Source organism: Rana temporaria, chromosome 13, assembly GCF_905171775.1.
Source record: "Rana temporaria chromosome 13, aRanTem1.1, whole genome shotgun sequence".
Lineage (NCBI taxonomy): Eukaryota > Metazoa > Chordata > Amphibia > Anura > Ranidae > Rana > Rana temporaria.
The window spans coordinates 54,669,022-54,688,928 of record NC_053501.1 but is presented as its reverse complement, the minus strand read 5'-3'; the positions used below and the strand labels follow the sequence as shown (position 1 = coordinate 54,688,928).

General features: G+C 45.3%; 1 protein-coding gene across 1 annotated transcript in view; it reads right to left on the bottom strand.

Annotated features, from left to right (window-relative positions):
- PLEKHD1 (pleckstrin homology and coiled-coil domain containing D1) overlaps positions 1–19,467 on the bottom strand; it is a 50,537-nt gene extending 31,070 nt beyond the window's left edge. Inside the window, exons 1-7 of the mRNA XM_040332629.1 lie at positions 18,703–19,467; positions 18,469–18,562; positions 12,658–12,747; positions 11,460–11,536; positions 6,189–6,280; positions 644–696; positions 232–326 (exon numbers count right to left, since the gene is read on the bottom strand). Of these exons, the coding sequence (XP_040188563.1) occupies positions 232–326; positions 644–696; positions 6,189–6,280; positions 11,460–11,536; positions 12,658–12,747; positions 18,469–18,562; positions 18,703–18,851 (650 nt within the window). The 5' untranslated portion in view covers positions 18,852–19,467. The remainder of the gene's footprint in view (positions 1–231; positions 327–643; positions 697–6,188; positions 6,281–11,459; positions 11,537–12,657; positions 12,748–18,468; positions 18,563–18,702) is intronic.
- Between the last annotated feature and the right edge of the window lie 440 nt (positions 19,468–19,907).

Sequence of the window (19,907 nt, the reverse complement as noted above, 5' to 3'; positions counted from 1 at the left end):
CCGCCTAAAGATAGGCGCTTCTTTGTGAATCTGGCCCCATGACTATCTACTTGTGAAAGAGAGACCTGCACATGGATTTCACTCATAATAAAATGGGGGCGCACTGACCACCAGTGTAGTAAGGGGGCACACTGACTACCAATATAAGGAGACACACTGAGAACTCATGTAAGAGGACACATTGAGGACTGACCACTAACATAAAGAAAAAAATATCCAGCTCAGACTTACTGCTTTATTTTTTCTTGTTCAACCCTGAGCTCTTGCACAAGGTCTTCAAAGTGGCTCTTTTCAGTCTCCAAGACCTGATTTATTTTCTCTAGCTCCTAAAGAAAGATTATCCACAAAATGTATCAATAAAACCTAAGTGATTCCATTCAGACTTAACTTATAATGCAAAAAATCTATGTACAAAGTGCAGTAAACCATAGGACACAATTGACAATGGCACAGCTAACTCTATTGACTGGACTGGGAGCATTTGTGTTGCTTTTGTAAACCAGTCCTTTAAATGCCTAAAAACAATTCTTTTTATTTTTTTTTTGTAAATAATTTGTGCAACCAGATAATGTCTCTAATGTAACAACTCAAATTTTACAGACTAAAGAAATCAAGGCGTTCATTGATTTGTGGGTTACGTCACCTCTTTCTGCTCGCGCTCTGAGCACAGCTCCTCTGTCTCCGTCATCAGTTTATCTGTAGAACAAGCAGCAGAAATGTGAGCAGGTTCTAATGACACCAGTCTATACAAATATTATCGTACTGGTGGTAAAATAACACTCTTGCTATGTGTCACTAGATGACTTTGCAGTTATACATGTTCTTTATTCTAATTAGGATTCCAATTACTTTCCAAGTCAAAATGCTGCTGTATGCAAATCTGATATAGTGTGTGTGTTGTCACATTATACACTATACCAGTGGTCCCCAAACTGCAGCCCGAGGGCCAGATGTGGCCCTTTACTTGCTTTGATCCGGCCCTTGGAGCAGTGGTTCTCAACCCTGGGCCAGATTCTCCAATATTCTGCGGCGGCCTCGCGTAAGCCATTTACACTACGCCGCCGCAACTTACTGGAGCAAGTGCCGTATTCCTCAAGCACTTGCTCCGTAGTTTGCGGAGGCGTAGTGTAAAAGGCCCGGCGTATCCCCGCGTATTTCAAAGGGGGCGGCTTATATTTAAATTAAGCGCGCCCCCGTTTCGATCGAACTGCGCATGCGCCGGGCAAAAAATAGCCCAGTGCCCATGCTCCAGTTCTCAGCGGAAAACGTCAATGACGCCGACGTGTGCGTCATTGAAGTAAAGTCGTATTCAAGAACGACTTAGGAAAACGACGTACCCAACGGGAAAAGACGACGCGGACCCGACGCCATACTTAACATGGCATACGTGGGACTGGCGTAAGGTTACCCCTCATATAGCAGGGGTAACCTTACGCTTACGCACACGACGTAAGCGACGGTTACGCAACGCGAATTCGTTCGGGAATCGGCGTATCAGGCTCATTTGCATAAACAAATGAGACCTGAACGTAAACGCCACCTAGCGGCCGGCGGCGAATTACATTTAAGATCCGACAGTGTAAGTGACTTACACATGTCGGATCTTCAGCGTATCTATGCGAAAATGATTCTAGGAATCACTCGCATAGATACGCGGGTCAAAAAAGAGAGATACGACGGAGTTTCCTGAGATACTCCGTCGTAACTCTACTCAGAATATGGCCCCCTGTCCTCAAGTACCCCCAACAGGCCATGTTTTGGGAATTTCTCTTAGATAAAATAGCTGTCCAAAATACCAAGCCATAGACATTGACCTGTGCAAGATAAAGGAAATACTGCAAACATGGCCTGTTGGGGGTACTTGAGGGCTGGTTTGAGAATCGCTGCCTTGGAGCACTATTTTCATCCACTGATACCAACGATGAGACATAATTCCCCCCACTAACACCAGCTAAGGGACAGAATTCCTCCCAATGACACCAGGGAAGGGACAGAATTCCTCCCAATGACACCAGGGAAGGGACAGAATTCCTCCCAATGACACCAGGGAAGGGACAGAATTCCTCCCAATGACACCAGGGAAGGGACAGAATTCCTCCCAATGACACCAGGGAAGGGACAGAATTCCTCCCAATGACACCAGGGAAGGGACAGAATTCCTCCCAATGACACCAGGGAAGGGACAGAATTCCTCCTAATGACACCAGGGAAGGGACAGAATTCCTCCCAATGACACCAGGGAAGGGACAGAATTCCTCCCAATGACACCAGGGAAGGGACAGAATTCCTCCCAATGACACCAGGGAAGGGACAGAATTCCTCCCAATGACACCAACAATGGGGCACAATGACACCAATGATAGGCCACAATTTCTCCCAATGATGCAAACGGTGGCAATTCCTCCCACTAACACCAGCGATAGGACATTGTTTATTCACAATGGCATTGGGACCTCTTCCTTTCTCAATGGCCACAGTCCAGTCCCCGTTTCAGTGAAAATATTGACTGGAATCTATCCTCTCAGCAATTAAAGGGGAACTGCAGTCTGCTCACATAATTTGTAATAAAAACATCTTTGCCATTCCGAAGCATAGTATTTTATATACACTGTGATTCTGTACTTGCTAAATATACTGTGGAAATCTCCCTCCACTAAGTCTGGCTGCATCCATTTTAACTGTGGGCAGCTGAAGCTGCTGCCTGTTCACTTCCTGGATTTACACAGACACACACCTCCATCTCTGCAGCTGTCATTGGCCCTCTTATGACTCACCCCCCCTCCTTTCTGGCAAACTCACAAGAGTGAGAGCTACGCATGATGTTGTCATAAGCTTAGGTTTTTTACCTGACAAGAAACAGGAAGTGGACTGTATTTACGGGCAGAAAGTTCTTAACCACTTCCCGCCCGGCCTATAGCCGATTTACGTCCGGGAAGTGGTTCTGAAATCCTGACAGGACGTTCCAGAACGTCCTGCAGGATTTCATGCCGCGCGCGCCCGTGGGGGCGCGCAGCGCGGCGATCGGTGATGCGGGGTGTCAGTCTGACACCCTGCATCTCCGTTCTCGGTAAAGAGCCTCCGGCGGAGACTCTTTACCACGTGATCAGCCGTGTCCAATGACGGCTGATCACGATGTAAACAGGAAGAGCCGTTGATGGCTCTTCCTCACTCGCGTCTGACAGACGCGAGTAGAGGAGAGCCGATCGGGCGCTCTCCTGACAGGGGGGGTTCGCGCTGATTGTTTATCAGCGCAGCCCCCCCTCGGATCGCCACACTGGACCACCAGGAATGCCCACCCTGGACCACCAGGGTGGGCAAAAAAAATAAAAAAGCCTGCAAAAAAATAAAAAGTCTGAAAAAAAATAAAAAAAGCATTCAAAAAAATAAAAAAGATGCCAATCAGTGCCCACAAATGGGCACTGACTGGCAACCTGGGAAAATCAGTGCTGCCCCACAGTGTCCATCAGTGCCACCCCACAGTGTCCATCAGTGCCACCCCACAGTGTCCATCAGTGCCACCCCACAGTGCCCATCCATACCCAGTGCCCACATATCAGTGCCCATCTGTGCCACCCATAAGTATCCATCAGTGCCACCCATAAGTGCCGCCCATGAGTGCCCAGTGCCGCCTATGAGTGCCCAGTGCCGCCTGTGTGCCCATCAGTGCCGCCTATGTGTGCCCATCAGTGCAGCCTATGTGTGCCCATCAGTGCCGCCTATGAGTGCCCATCAGTGCCGCATACCAGCGCCGCCAATCAGTGCCACCTCATCTGTGCCCGTTAGTACTACCTCATCGATGTCCATCAGTGCCATCTCATTGGTGCCCATCAGTGCCGCCATATCAGTGCCCGTAATTGAAAGAGAAAAACGTATTTACAAAAAAATTAACAGAAAAAAATAAAAACTTATTTTTTTTTCAAAATTTTCAGTCTTTTTTTAGTTGTTGCGCAAACAGAAAAAAAAATCGCAGAGGTGATCGAATACCACCAAAAGAAAGCTCTATTTGTGGGGAAAAAAGGACGCCAATTTTGTTTGGGTACAGTGTAGCATGACCGTGCAATTGCCATTCAAAGTGCGACAGTGCTGAAAGCTGAAAATTGGCTTGGGCGGGAAGGTGCGTAAGTGCCTGGTATGGAAGTGGTTAAACACACAGGGCATACTAAAGCGTTCACCCTTGAAAGAACCATGTTTACCCACACAGGTGTGCATTCAGGGACACAGAACCACACGCACCCTCTCCCAGACATATGTCAAATTGGGAGCAATGGTTGTGTCCGTGCATCTCAGTTGACATCAATGGGTCTGCCTGCGCAGAGATACAGGCAACACCTGTTTATCCTTGTGCATGTAAACACAGCCCTTCACAGGCATACGCTTTGGTACGCCCAATGTGAATGAGGCCTACATCTCCAAGAGCATACGTATATAAAAAGGCTGCTTTTTGTAGGAGAAGGCTGGAACTCCTGTCAGCTTTGTATTGCTGTCTTTTGTCCCTGTTTCCCCTCATCTGGTAAAAGCATTGTCACCAGGACAGAAAATGAGGAATGAGGACTTGAATAGCAGTAAAAAGCCCAGCAGGAGTTATAACTCCATCACTGTATCCAAAATAAAAAATAAAAATGTTTTGACTGTACTTAAAGTCAAGGAAAATATTTCACTTCCCTATGTAATTTAGTAATTAACATTATGGCAATAATTATAATTTATAACATTTATTCCAGAGAAATGAGCCATAAAACATTGCCTGTAGTATTGTGTTTCAAATTTATGTAAGGAAGTATAAACGTCATTACACGGAGAACAGCTGGTTGGCTTAAAGCTGAAATCAGAACTAAAAAAAGTATTGTTTTACCACTAGCCAACCAGCTCACGCAGATATACTGCTGCAGGTCAGCTCTCGTGCGCGAATCGCTGTGCCTGTATGGCGACTCACGCAGGTGCAGTTGCAGGTAGGCAAGCACATTCTGCGGTCCTGCTGCACCCTGCGGGAGCGTGCCCACAGGTCGGTTGGACTCGATATCCCCCGGCGACCCACGATCGCCTAATACCGAGCAAAAACGGACATCTGCCTTTGCAAACAGGGCTAATCCCTGTTCTGACAGTGAGCCCACTCCCCCTACAGTTAGTACACACCTAGGGAACACATTCAACCGGTTGATCGCCCCCTGGTGTTAACCCCTTCCCTGCCAGTGTCATTTTATAATTGATCAGTGCATTTTTATAGCACTGATCAATGTTATAATGTCACTGGTCCCCAAAAAGTGTCATTTGGGGTCAGGTTTGTCAGCCACTATGTCGCAGTCCCGCTAAAAATCGCTATTAATTAAAGATGCATTGTTTACTGTGAAAATGACAATTGCAGTTTGGGAGTTAACCACAAGGAGACGCTGAAGGGGTAAAGTGTGACCTCATCTGTGTTTCTAACTGTGGGGGGGTGTGGCTGTAGGTGTGACGTCATTGATTGTGTGTCCCTATATTAGGGAACACACGATCGATGACGGCACCACAGTGAAGAACGGGGAAGCTGTATTTACACACAGCTCTCCCCGTTCTTCAGCTCCGGGGACCGATCGCGGGACTCCAGCGGCGATCGGGTCCGCGAGTCCCGCGGCCGAGGTCACGGAGCTTCGAACCACGACCGGGCTTTAAACAATCACGTACAGGTACGTGATTGTGCCCAGCCGTGCCATTCTGCCGACGTATATCGGCGTTAGGCGGTCCTTAAGTGGTTAAAAGCAAAATCAAAGCATGAGGTAAGTGAAGGAGGACTGCACTAAGGTAAAGGAAGCTATTTAGGGAAAAAAATTGTACCTTTAGAACTCCTTTAATTACCAGTGTGGAAGTTTGCCCACAGATAAAGTGTTGACTGTGCAAGTTGCCCTGTTCGCTTCTAAGTCAGGAGTGCCTCTTCTTTAATGCTGAATACACATGACTGGGTTTTCCACCTGCAGTATAGGCATTAGCGAGTGCTTTTTTTAGAATGTGCCCACTAGGTGGGCCTGCTAGATGCCATCCACAGATCTGCTCTCTATACAGGCAATTTGCAGCACAGCGATGATATCACTGTTACTTTTACTAGGTGGTAACTGCAGTTCACCAAGCACCAGTTTGACCTGTTTAGAGTAAATATCATCATCTATCTTGTACATCGAGTTGAACCAGAATACTGCATCCTTAATGTAACATACCAAAATATTCTTGTCTCTCCTTAGCTAGCTGCAGACCCTGAGCTTCCAGGCTTCCAATCATCGCTTCTCCCAGCTGGGCGTTCTGCCAGGTCCTGTTTGAGCAATGGAAGTATGCATTAGTACAATTAGAACATTGTCTCTGCCATGCTCCACCCACCTTTAAAAGGCAGCCTTCAGTCATAGAGAGTAATGGCTAAGTACTGACAACGTAAGTGACTGTTCCCTCTGCAGTCTTGATTTGCCTATAGGTTCATTTCTATTCAGAATCCGAGTGAGTTTTAAAGAGAAACTGAAAAAAATGCCTTTAAATGTAGCAGTTTACCATTTAGAATACATGGCACATTAAAACGCAGCTTCTGACAGTTCTAGTTTGGTTATGTCGTGTTTACCTATCAGCTGCTGCGTTCCCCTACCAGCTACCAGTACCTAGACACAGCCATAGCAGCTGGTCACATGGGTTCTGCCAAAGAGGAAGGGGCTTAGACGGAGACAACCAATCAGCATACCTCCCAACTTCGAAACATGAATAAGGACACATTGAGGTAGAGAAGACATGCATTGTGCACCATGCCAAAAATTGGCATGGCTATATTGAGCTGACTATTGGGTGTGCCCTAGGAGGAGTCTGGGCCTACATCCTGCAGTTTTTGTACCACAAGACACTCCATAATAACTGTTCTATAAATGTGAGCCTCACTTACGTAAACCTGTGGTCATTTGGGGGCAAGATTCATCAAGGTTTGTAGGGAGCATAAGGGCTTAACAAGGGGAACAATAGTGCCCAGTGGGTTGTAGAGGAACAATAGTGTTTAGCGAGATAGGGGGGTTCCCAGTGTGAGGAACAATATTGCCTAGTAGGTAGTGGGGAGAAATATTAGTGCCCAGAGGGGGGGAATTACAACAATTGTGCCCAGTGGGGGGTGGGAAGGAACAATAGTGCCCAGGGGGTAGCAGATAGTGCCCAGGGGGTAGCAGATGGTGCCCAGTGTGCATGGCCGGCCCTACCATGGGACCCGATGGTACCATTGTACCAGGCAGCACTTTCAGAGGGGCAGCAAATTGCCTCCCGCACGCCATCCCATTCCGCCAGCTCCGCTCTCCACTCCACTGTGGGGCTAATTTTCCGCCCGACCGCTCCTCCCGTTCCGCTCTACGCTCCACTGTGGGGTTAATTGCATGTATAGAGCCATAACAGGTCCTTTTTATACTCCTATATACATGTATAGAGCCATGATAGGTCCACTTTAGTTATCATGATATAAAATAATGGATGTGGGGGCATTTTGGTGGGCGTAATTTTCTTTTTGGGGGGGGGCAGCATTTCATTCTTGGTACCAGGCAGCACAATGTCTTGGGCCAGCACTGCCAGTGTGGGATGGGCAACAGTGCTCAGAAGGAGGTGGGGGAACAGGTAAAGGTGGCACACAACCCAGGCCCACGCTATGCCGGAATGTGTTAAAATCCCAGGAAAATCCTGCAGAATCTGGGATGGTTGGGGGGTATGAATTAGTGTTTCAGCCTTAACACAGCTCTTGCTTTTGTCAGCAGCCATGTGATCTGCTGCTACGGCTGTCCTTTGATACCAGAGCAGCTGATAGTTAAGTCTGGCCCAACCTAGCAGTTTAGTATGTAGAGAACAGGAGTTGGGGAACTTTAATATACGTTAGCTTTTTTTTAACACAGCTTAAAGCTGGTCATACACATAATCTGATGGGACAATCCTTGTATAATCTCTTTTAGATTTACCTAAACTATGTCAAGTGAGGGCCTACTTAAACATGCCATTCAATTTGTATCCAATGATGCACCTCTACATTATTGTTTGGAGGCCTAAAGAAGATTAAAACTTTAGAGGTTGTCTTTAACGCTGGGCAAAAGGGTCAGTTGCCCTGGGCCCAGTCATTGTTGTGGGAGCAAACCAGTTGCCCCTTGAGCTCGTGTTGCCCGCATAGTTGCCACGATTTTCATTAAGCTGTCCCGAGATGGCTGTGTCCCATGCTGAGTCACGGAAAGAGCTGCCGGTACAGAAGCAGTCCTGTCTGCTTTCTCTTTGAGCTTCTTGAAAATTTCCCCACCTCTCTGTCTCTCTACCATCTACCTACCCCCCCACAATTCTCCACCCCTGCAGCAGCCTGTCCAATCACAGCTGTGTGGTGTGCCATCTGGACCTGCCCTCTGTGATATGTCGGGCCAATCGCAGCTGTGTGTAAACACACAGATCCACGTCCTGTCAGGGAGAGAGGAGACCGATCTGTGTCCCTTGTACATAGGGACACAGATCGGTCACCTCCCTCAATCAGTCCCCTTCCCCCACAGTTAGAAACACTATGCAGGGCACACATTTAACCCCTTCCTCAACCACCTAGTGTTAACCCCTTCAATGCCAGTCACATTTATACAGTAATCAGTGCATATTTATAGCACTGATCGCAGTATAAATGTGAATGGTGCCAAAAATGTGTCAAAAGTGTCCGTCATAATGTCGCAGTGCCGATAAAAATCGCAGATCGCCGCCATTACTAGTAAAAAAAAAATAATAAAAAATAATAATTCTGTCCCCTATTTTGTAGGCGCTATAACTTTTTTTTTTTTTTACCAAAAATATGTAGAAGAATACATATCGGCCTAGACTGAGAAAAAAATAGCTTTTTTAAAAAAAGATTGGGCTATTTATTATAGCAACAAGTAAAAAATATAGATTTTTTTTTCAAAATTTACTTTTTTTTGTTTATAGCGCAAAAAATAAAAACCGCAGAGGTGATCAAATACCACCAAAAGAAAGCTCTACTTGTGGGGGGAAAAAGGACGTCAATTTTGTTTGGGAGCCACGTCGCACAACCGCACAATTGTCAGTTAAAGCGACGCAGTGCCGGAAGCTGAAATTTCACCTGGGCAGGAGGGGGGTATATGTGCCCAGTAAGCAAGTGGTTAAAAGAAACATAGACTGTGAAAATTATAGTGTCCCTTTACACTGGTAGTCAGTGGAAAACTGTTTGTCGACTCCCTTATAATGGTGGTCATTGTAGGTGAGAAAAATAATCTGCCACTGCTGAAGGGACCTCTTAGCAACATCTGCAGATCCAACTTAGATCAATGTAACTGTGCATACACCATACCTGTGGGGTCTCTCTAGAATCTGGAAATCACTGTAATAGACAACGCTACCAAAGTGATCTCCACTTGCTTCTGGGCCCTGTGCCAAGCGGCTGCTCTGCTGCATTTTGAACACAATGGCATGGTGCCATTCAGAGACTAATCCTGCATTCAGAATGCAGTAGGGCAGGTGCTCGTCACAGAATCCGGAAGCTAGTGGAGATCCCTGTATCAGCGCTGCGTACTACAGTGGTTTTCACCTTGTAGAGGGATCCCAGGGGTACGGATTATGCATAGTTGGACCAATGGACCTGTGTAAAAATATCCATCTTTAAAGCTGTATTCTAAAGATTTAAAAGAAACAAATAAATGCAGTTGTGTAATTATCAATACATCATTACATTTTGTTTTTAATGCAAGCAGTGAAAGTTTTTAAATTTGCCCTGGTGTCTGCTATTCTAGCCCCTGTACAGCAGGTCTGGAGTGTGAGAGGAAGAATCAGTACAAGGGCCCAATCAGTTCATATGCTGACAATAGACATGCTGATAGGGGAAAAAAGCAGAGTGACAAAGAGATGAACTTATCACTGTGCTGCTTCTCTTTTTAACCACTTCCAGCCCAAGGACGTCATATGACGTCCTGGAATTTCAGTGGGGATATCTGAAAGATGCTTGCAGCCACAGGCATCATTCAGATATCCATCTCTTTAGCCGGCGAATCCCTGCACCATAAGAATGATCATAGCGGCGGTTCCACAGCTTGATCGTTCTTATAGGCGGCGGGAGGGACGCCCCCCCTCCCGCCGCCATCCGGTGCTTCTCCGGGCTCTCCTTTCCATCGGAGACCCGGAGAAACGATCCGCCGGCGTCCGATGGAAATCATAGAGTAGACTGGTGACCAGATGGTCACCAGTCATCTCTACGATCGTCGGAGTCCCGGGCGCGATGTTATGACATCACGCCCGGGTCCTGGAATGTAAACACAGCCGCAATCGCGGCTGAAAGCATTAGATCGGTGAATTTTTTTTCACAATCTAATGCTTTCCAGCCTGGAGGAGAGATGCGGGGTCTTATTGACCCTGCATCTCTCCATAAAGAGTACCTGTCACAAACCATTCCTATTACAAGGGATGTTTACATTCCTTGTAATAGGAAAAAAAGTGATAAAAAAAAAATGTCAAAAAAAGTGTAAAAATAAAAGAAATTGAGTAAAATAAAAAAAAAATTTTAAACGCCCCTATCCCCGGTAGCTCGCGCTTAGAAGCGAACACACACGTAAGTCCCGCCCACATATGTAAACGCCGTTCAAACCACACATGTGAGGTATCGCCGCGTGCGTTAGAGCGCCAGCAACAATTATAGCACTAGACCTCCTCTGTAACTCTAAATTTGTAACTTGTAAAAAAAAGTGACGCCTATGGAGATTTTTAAGTACTGACCTTTGGCGCCATTCCATGAGTGTGCGCAATTTTAAAGCGTGACATGTTAGGTATCTATTTACTCGGCGTAACTTCATCTTTCACATTATACAAAGAAATTGGGCTAACTTTACTGTTTTGTTATTTTTTAATTCACAAAAACTTTTTTTCCCCAAAAAAAGGCGTTTGAAAAATTATTGCGCAAATACTGTGCGAGATAAAAAGTTGCAATGGCCGGCATTTTATTCCATAGGGTGTCTGCTAAAAAAAACTATATATAGTGTTTGGGGGTTCTGAGTAATTTTCTAACAAAAAAATAATGATTTATGCATGTAGGAGAGAAGTGCCAAAATAGGCCCGGTATGGAAGTGGTTAAGGACAGCCCTAGGCTCAGAGAAAGTGGGTTGAATGATGCCGGCCATTAGACCAAGGACTGAAAAAAGTACTGTGGGGAAACCTCTGAATTGAAATTAAATATATCAGCAAAAGCTGGTTTTATTATTTTATCTTTTATGGGTTAATCATTTTTACCTTGCCATTTTTGGCTGGGGCTCTGCTTTGATGTGTAGTGATCATTGTATGTCTATATTTGCAATATTAAATCTCTTACAGGTCAGTCCTTCCGGCATCCTTAGCAACAAGAAAAAATAATTAATAAGATGTGTCATCGTAGATCAGTCTGTTTTTTATCTACTTGTGTGTGTGTCATAAATTCATTTCACTTTGGCATTTTCAGAAAGCATAAAAACGAATGCACTTACACTTTGCCAGATTCATGCAGCATTTCCAGCCACTGGCTTTGCTCAATCTCAGTCTCTGCAGCCAGCAGGATGTTTCCCTGCAGGGTAGAATGAAAAGCTGCAGTCCCATTGAGGTGTATATATATATATATATATATATATATATATAGCGTGATGAAAAGCTGTCCCAGAATACGTCCAGGAATCATTTGCACCTGGGCTCAAGATTCACACATAATGGCAATACTGTCATTTCAAAGATCTCTGCCTGTTCACTCCTAGATAGCTGGGTCCCACATATCCAAGTGTCAGAACTCTCTTAATTTCCCCATAGACTTCAATCAGATTCAAACCAGCCTGGAAAGTGACAGCTGGAACCTGAAAGCTTGAAGCTGATTGCTCACATTGGGAAAAATAATGTTTTTTCTAAGTACAAACACTATTGACACATACAGTATACCAAGGCTTTTTTTTCTCAAACAATAGGTGCTGGAACTCAACCACGTCCCCCCAAAACCCCTCCACCCACACACACCCTTTCAAATCACATCAAATAGTGGGTGTGGTCAGTCAAATTTCACGAACAGTAGGTGGGTCTTAAAGGGGCATTAACCTCTTCCTGACGGCCGTACGACTTTATACGGCCGCAGGGTGGATCTAAATTTCCGGGAGGCTGTCTATATACGGCCTCCGGCCACTGGGGGGCGCATGCGTGCCCGCCGCATCACTGAGATGCCGATGCACGTGCCTGGCGGCCGCGATGTCCGCCAGGCTCCCGCGATCGGCGGTTACAGAGACCCCTCCACACCAGACACATCCACAGACACTCCTCCACACCAGACAAATCCACAGACACCCCTTACTTCTGTAATAGAAGCAGCCATGTCCAGACTTGTACCACAAACTAGTTCCAGGGCAAAATCTGAGTAGATAGATCTAACTGCCAAGAAATAGTATGTGAATTGTGACTATATTAGATGGACGAGCTGCATGATTTAAAGTAGTAGTGCTTATTCAATACCCCTTCTCTGATTATTCATAGCCTACTTTGCTTATAGGCTTGTGGGTGTTATATCAATTACATGTTTATACACATACTGTACACAGCTTATGACTTTTTCTTTAAGTTTTCATACTTCCTATACTAAAGCCTTAAACAATACGCAATCAAATAGAAATAGGAAATCCCATTTCCGGGGGTTTACAAACAAATACCTACATGAAAATCTTCATGTGAGATTTTAATGGCATATGGCATGCTGGGTTCCTCTTTAGCTTCCACCTGACAGCCACCAAGTGGTATCACTCCCTGATAAACAAAATCCCAAAGATAAATACGGTTTTAAAAAGTAGAAAGGTAATACAAAACATAGAATAAATCTAGAAAGTAAAATGTTTTAAAAACAGTTAATCAATAACTCAAAATTTGGTGATTATTGTAGCCTAATGCAATGCATAAATCTATGTTATTTCAGTGGCGGTGCGAGAGCCAGAGGGGGCGGCGCTCCAGCGCCCTCTATAGACGCACCGCCACTGAAATAACATAGATTTATGCATTGCATGAATCTATGTTATTCTTGCCGGCCGCTGGTCTATTCAGATGGCCAAACCTTGAGCGCCGGCCACCTGAATAACAGCAGCTGGTTAGCTGTGCGGAAGTGCCTATCAGAGCCAGCGGCTCTGATAGGCTTTCCGAGTACAGCCCTCAGCCTTCCAGATGCTTTTCCAGGGAACGTAGGGGGGGTGTGTTCCTTGGATAAGACTGACAGGCATCTCAGCCAATCAGGTTCACCGGTTCTGGTTATCGGTAACCTGATTGGCTGAAGCATCATCGTGGGCGGGAGAAGACACGTGGAAGGACTAGGAGGATGATTGACTTCCAGAAAGGTAAGTGCCGGGCGGGGGGAGGAGCATTTTACAGGGCACATCGGGCACAGTGATAACAATGGGCACAGTGGTGACAATCAGGGCCGCCATCAGGGGGGTAAAGGCAGTACACCTGTAAGAGGCCCCAGATGGCAATAATATAATTTTATTTAATTTTTTATTAAAGGGATAGTTTTTTTTTTTTTTTAGAGGTCCAGAGGTTCCCAGGGGATCGGAGGCCCCCAGGGCCCCGGATGGCAACCCCCCCTTTTTTTTATTTATTTTTTTATAGAAAAAATATATTTGGTTAATATATTTTTATTTTATTTTTTATTAAAGGGACAATTTTTTTTTGTTAGGGGTCCGGAGGTCCCCAGGGGCCCGGAAATCCCCAGGGTCCCGGATGACAACCCCCCTTTTTTTAATAAAAATTTTTTTTTTTCTTATTTATTAAATTTTTTATATATAGGTATATATATATATATATATATATATATATATATATATATATATATATATATATATATATATTTATAATAATAATTATTATTATTATTATTAAAGGGCTCAGAGGTCCCCAGGGCCCCGGATGGCAACCCCCTTTTTTTATAAATTAATTAATTAATTAATTAATAAATTAAATTAAATTAAATTTCTTTTTTTATAAATGTTTATTTTTTTATTTTTGTTTATATATGTAACGGAATGACCCGTGACACCCAAAGACTTTGTAAGGATGGAGGATACTTCTGTGTCAGCGTCACTGATAACTCTTGGGTCTGAGTCCACTCTGTGCCCTTTGGGCATGGGGTGGCAAGTGAATCATAATTCATGTATTACATGAGATGGGACATCACTGATAGTTCGTATTGCAGGATTTTGAGACACTGCAAGATGTTGGTTAATTGTGACCCCAACCAGTCAATAGTGACTCATCTCTCTGTGAAGACTGTTAATATGTTAAATAAGGCTAGCTTTTGAAAGGCCTTTAATTGTGTGATAACACTGTCTAAAACCTATTGATGCTCAGAGGTGTGAATAGGTGTCAAGCTGCATGCGGAGACGAAACGTCTGCCTAGGGAACTCAGTGTGTGATGGGTTTGTTTGTTATGCTGTTAATTAAGGAATGTGCAGTGATTAGACATGATAATTATAGGCCGGTGCTGACCTGTCTAGAATGTTTAAGTAATTAGCCTTAGGCCCCATACACACCATAGAATCTATCCGCAGATAAATCCCATCAAATGGGTTTCTGCGGATAGATTCTATGGTGTGTACACTCCGTCGGATATTTATCCGCGGATAAATCTCCCCTGGGATGGATTTCCAGCAGATGGATATTTGCTGACATGCTCAACAAATCCATCTGCTGGAATCCATTCCAACGGATGGATCCGCTCGTCTGTACAGACTCACCGGATCCATCCGTCCAAAGGGATTCCCCGCACGCGTCGTAATGATTTGACGCATGCGTGGAATTCCTTATATGACAGCGTCGCGCCAGTCGCCGCGTCATAATCGCGGCGACGGCGCGACGCGTCATCGCCAGAGGATTTCCGCGCGGATTTCAATGCGATGGTGTGTACACGCCATCGCATAGAAATCTTCTGAAATCCTCGAGAGGATTTATCCGCGGATACGGTCCGCTGGACCGTATCTGCGGATAAATCCTCTCGTGTGTATGGGGCCTCAGTGTGTGATTAGGGGGGTGGAGATCTCATTGTCCCTTTGAATACTGTCACATGGTTGTACTGTATATAAGACTGAGAAGAAACCATTAAAATTGTCATTACATTTGAAACCAGAAGCACAGAGCTGTGTGTCTCGTGTCTGGGGGGAATTCTTATGGATCGGGTCCTGTCGGTTGGAGTGTCGATAAGCTGTCGTGGAGGGGATGGAAGGTCGTAAACGGTGGTGACCGTTACAGTGGTGGCACAGCAGTGGGATAATTCCATCGCTTAAAGGACGGCTACAAGGACACAGGACGATGGAGACGCTGTATGAATGGCTGAAGCTCTCTTCCCTCAAGGACTTACTGGAGAGCCGGGGCAGATCGGCCAGCAACCGTAAGAGAAGGGACATTATCGCACAACTTGTCGAAATGGATAGAGCTGAGAGGCCCAGCGTAACAGACAGGACACCCGATGAAGAGTTTTTTGACCGGGCTGTTAGACGTGGACTGGCACAGTATGGACCTAATCCTCCACCGGAGATCATAGACCAGGTTATAGCGGCTGTGGATGCCACTTGGCTAGAGCAAAGAGGTGCTGCAGCAGCAGACGTCACAGCAGCACCAACTGTAGAGAGGGGAGAGGTACAGATGCCAGTCACCATGGAAGTGGAGTTCCAGGGAGCCGGGGCAATTGGCCCCTCTCCCCAGCAACAAGCTGTGGTGGTAAAGCATTTACCCCCAGCTGAATCCCTGGCAGCAGGGCAGGATGCGACTGGCTGCGGCACACAACTGCAGCTTGAGCTCACATCGGGGGATGGGACTGTGGTCTCCCCTCAAAGCGACCCAGCAGAAGGGCTGGCAACGGAGCAGAGTGCCACAAGTCTCTGCTCTCAACTAGCAGGAGAGGGAGTTCCTGTGGGAGTGGATGGGACTGTGGTCTCCACTCAAAGCGACCCAGCAAAAGAGCTGGCAACAGAGCAGAGTGCCACAAGCCTCTGCTCTCACCTAGCAGGAGAGGGAGTTCCTGGACCAGTGGATGGGACTTCAGTCTCCACTGGTATACCCCAGGGATGGGGGCCAGTTGGCCCAGATCCCCAACCACATGATGGACTGAGCCCAGTCACCCTGTCTTCTCTCCAGCGGCTGAAAGGACTCCAGGGAGAAGGGCCAGTCCAGGCCTCTCCCCAGCGGCAGGCAGGTTCTCTGAGAGAGACAGAGGTTGGCGGGGTGAGTAATGCTCTGTTTGGAGCAATTTATTTGGGGTACGGTATGGATACCAGCATTGGAGGACTGGATCTACTGACTGACTTTGGAGTCAACCCGTTCGGGGTCTCCTCCTGTGTCAGTCTCCCACCGAAAGGGGAGAGATGTAATGGAATGACCCGTGACACCCAAAGACTTTGTGAGGATGGAGGATACTCCTGTGTCAGCGTCACTGATAACTCTTGGGTCTGAGTCCACTCTGTGCCCTTTGGGCATGGGGTGGCAAGTGAATCATAATTCATGTATTACATGAGATGGGACATCACTGATAGTTCGTATTGCAGGATTTTGAGACACTGCAAGATGTTGGTTAATTGTGACCCCAACCAGTCAATAGTGACTCATCTCTCTGTGAAGACTGTTAATATGTTAAATAAGGCTAGCTTTTGAAAGGCCTTTAATTGTGTGATAACACTGTCTAAAACCTATTGATGCTCAGAGGTGTGAATAGGTGTCAAGCTGCATGCAGAGACGAAACGTCTGCCTAGGGAACTCAGTGTGTGATGGGTTTGTTTGTTATGCTGTTAATTAAGGAATGTGCAGTGATTAGACATGATAATTATAGGCCGGTGCCGACCTGTCTAGAATGTTTTTTTTTTTTTTATAAATCTTTTTTATAGAATGTTTAAGTAATTAGCCTTAGTGTGTGATTAGGGGGGTGGAGATCTCATTGTCCCTTTGAATACTGTCACATGGTTGTACTGTATATAAGACTGAGAAGAAACCATTAAAATTGTCATTACAATTGAAACCAGAAGCACAGAGCTGTGTGTCTCGTGTCTGGGGGGAATTCTTATGGATCGGGTCCTGTCGGTTGGAGTGTCGATAAGCTGTCGTGACTGTGATGGAAGGTCGTAAACGGTGGTGACCGTTACAATATATATATATATATATATATATATATTTTTTTTTTATTAAAGGCCCAGAGGTCCCCAGGGCCCTGGATGGCAACCCCCACCCCTTTTTTTTATATTTTATAAATGTTTATTTTTATTTATTTATATATTTTTTGTATTCATTTTTTATTAAAGGGCCCAGAGGTTTCTCTTTTTATTGTTTTTAAAGGGCCCAGAGGTCCCAGGTGGGAACCCCCCCTTTTTTTTGTAATTTCTTACAGATGGCAACCCCCCCTTTTAAAAATAAATAAATATATATATTTTTTATATATTTCTTATTTCTTTTTATTAAAGGGCCCAGAGGTCCCCAGGGCCCCGGATGGCTACCCCCCCCTTTTTTTTATATATATTTTTCTTTATTTCTTATTTTTTTGGTAAAGGCCCCCCCCCCCTTCTCAATTCGTGGCAGCACCCCCCCCTGGTTCTCTGCTCCAGGGGGCCCATGCCTGAAGCTGTGCAAGGGGCCCCATAATTCCTGATGGCGGCCCTGGTGACAATGGGCACAGTGGGGACAATTAAAGGGCACAGTGACATCATGCGTTTGATGGCATGGCACAGTGACTGCATTTGATGGCATGACACAGTGGTGACAATTGATGGCACAGTGGCTGCATTTGATGGGCACAGTGAGGCTGCAATTTTTTTTCTTTTTCGTTTGCGCCCCCCCAAAAACTTTGAGCACCAGCCGCCACTGGCCTAATGCCCCATACACTCTGACTTTTTCCATCTGATTTTCCGATCGTGTGTAGCCTCATCCAAGTTTTTTTATCCGAAATTCTGGTGAATTCCATCATGTTCTATATAACATGTTCTATATTTTTCTGATGGAATTCCGATGTGATTTGGCCGGGCAAAAGCCTGATAGTGTGTACGCGGCATTAGTCTTTCAGCATTTACCGACTATTCCAATAACATTTAAAGGACCTTCATAGAAAATGTCAATCTACACTATACATGGACATAAATAATAGCCATACATTTCTATACATAACCAAGATATGAGAAACCACTAGAGTAATAAAACAGCAAGCATTACTACGCATGAATAATTCTTATACATAAGAACATCTCTATTATTCATAAAACTATTGCCATAGCAGCTAAAACTTGCAATCTGTAGAAAGGTAAAAATCTGTCATTGTGTACACAGATGCGGAACTATAATAGTACAGCTTCTGGGATTCAGTTGATGAGGATATTGGGATGTGCAGTCAAGCTATATAGCTTTAGAAGGCTGTGTTGTTATACTAATGATCGCACACTGGTAATCTCTGTAGAGGGATATAGATGTGTCAATGGTAATAAGGATTAGCGGTGCACATGCAAACCTCACCTTGGGGTGAATATTAAAATATCTGTTGCTTTCAAAGTTCCTCCTTTCACTCTCAGAATAGTAAAGCAAAAAGCTGTCCTTTATAATAAAGAACCTGTAAAAAAAAAAAAAGTAAGACGATGCCTAGTACATGTAAAAGCTCTATAAAGCATAGTAAACATTGTTGGGGAACCACTGATAAAAATGAACAATATAACATAGTTTGTATGGACTGCAAACTTGGCTTGCTCTTACCTTTTGGACCATTTAGCAGACTGCCTCCCAAAGGGTCTTTTCCATAGCACCCCCAGAAGCTGCACCTTGGTTCTGATGTCCAGATTGTCCGCGTCTGTGTGATCCATGGATGGAGAGGGGGAAACTGAGCTTGATTTGGAGTTAAACATCCTAATCCAGGCGTGGTCCTTGCTGATGCTGCCAGAGGACAGTCGAATGTTATGGCCTGGCAGAGAGAGGGAGGAGGGGATGCAGAGAGGAATGAAGAGTAAAGTGAAGAAAGCAAGAAGAGAGAGTTAGAAAATACATTGACGAGAAGGGAGACAGGGAAAATAATAAAAGGTTTCAGCAGATTAGTAACAGAGGCGATCAGTGTGGCATTGTAAGACAAATGTTTGAATGAGCTGAAGGGACGAGAGCTGGGATAGAGGAGAGTGATGGGAACATTCCACTTTCAATCAATAGCTTCTCTGCTGAGTCAATACATGCCTCAGTAAATGAAAGTTCATGGCCATCTCTGATCATTTGTCTAATGACACAAGAAGGCTGGAGAGAGCCATCAGCCGGGAAAGAGCTATCAGCCAGGAAAGAGCTATCAGCCAGAATAGAGCTATCAGCCAGGAAAAAGAGCTATCAGCCAGGAAAGAGCTATCAGCCAGGAAAGAGCTATCAGCCAGGAAAGAGCTATCAGCCAGGAAAGAGCTATCAGCCAGGAAAGAGCTATCAGCCAGGAAAGAGCTATCAGCCAGGAAAGAGCTATCAGCCAGGAGAGAGCTATCAGCCAGGAGAAAGAGATGATGGCTGAGCTTTAGCAGTTCTAAAGCACTATAGTTGCTACCTTTTTATTGCTGTGCAGACGAGGGGCTAGATTCAGGTATCTGCGCCTGATCTTACGGCGGTGCAGCGTATCGTATTTACGCTACGCCGCCGCAATTTACAGGAGCAAGTGCAGTATTCACAAAGCACTTGCTCCGTAAGTTGCGGCGGCGTAGCGTAAATGGGGCCGACGTAAGCGCGTGTAATTCAAATGTGTAAGGGGGGGTGTGTTTTATGTTAATGTGTGTTGACCTGACCTGATTGACGTTTTGTACGAACGGCGCATGCGCCGTCCGTGTACATATCCCAGTGTGCATTGCTCCAAATGAGGTCGCAAGGACGTCATTGGTTTCGACTTGAACGTAAATTACGTCCAGCCCTATTCGTGAACGACTCACGCAAACGACATA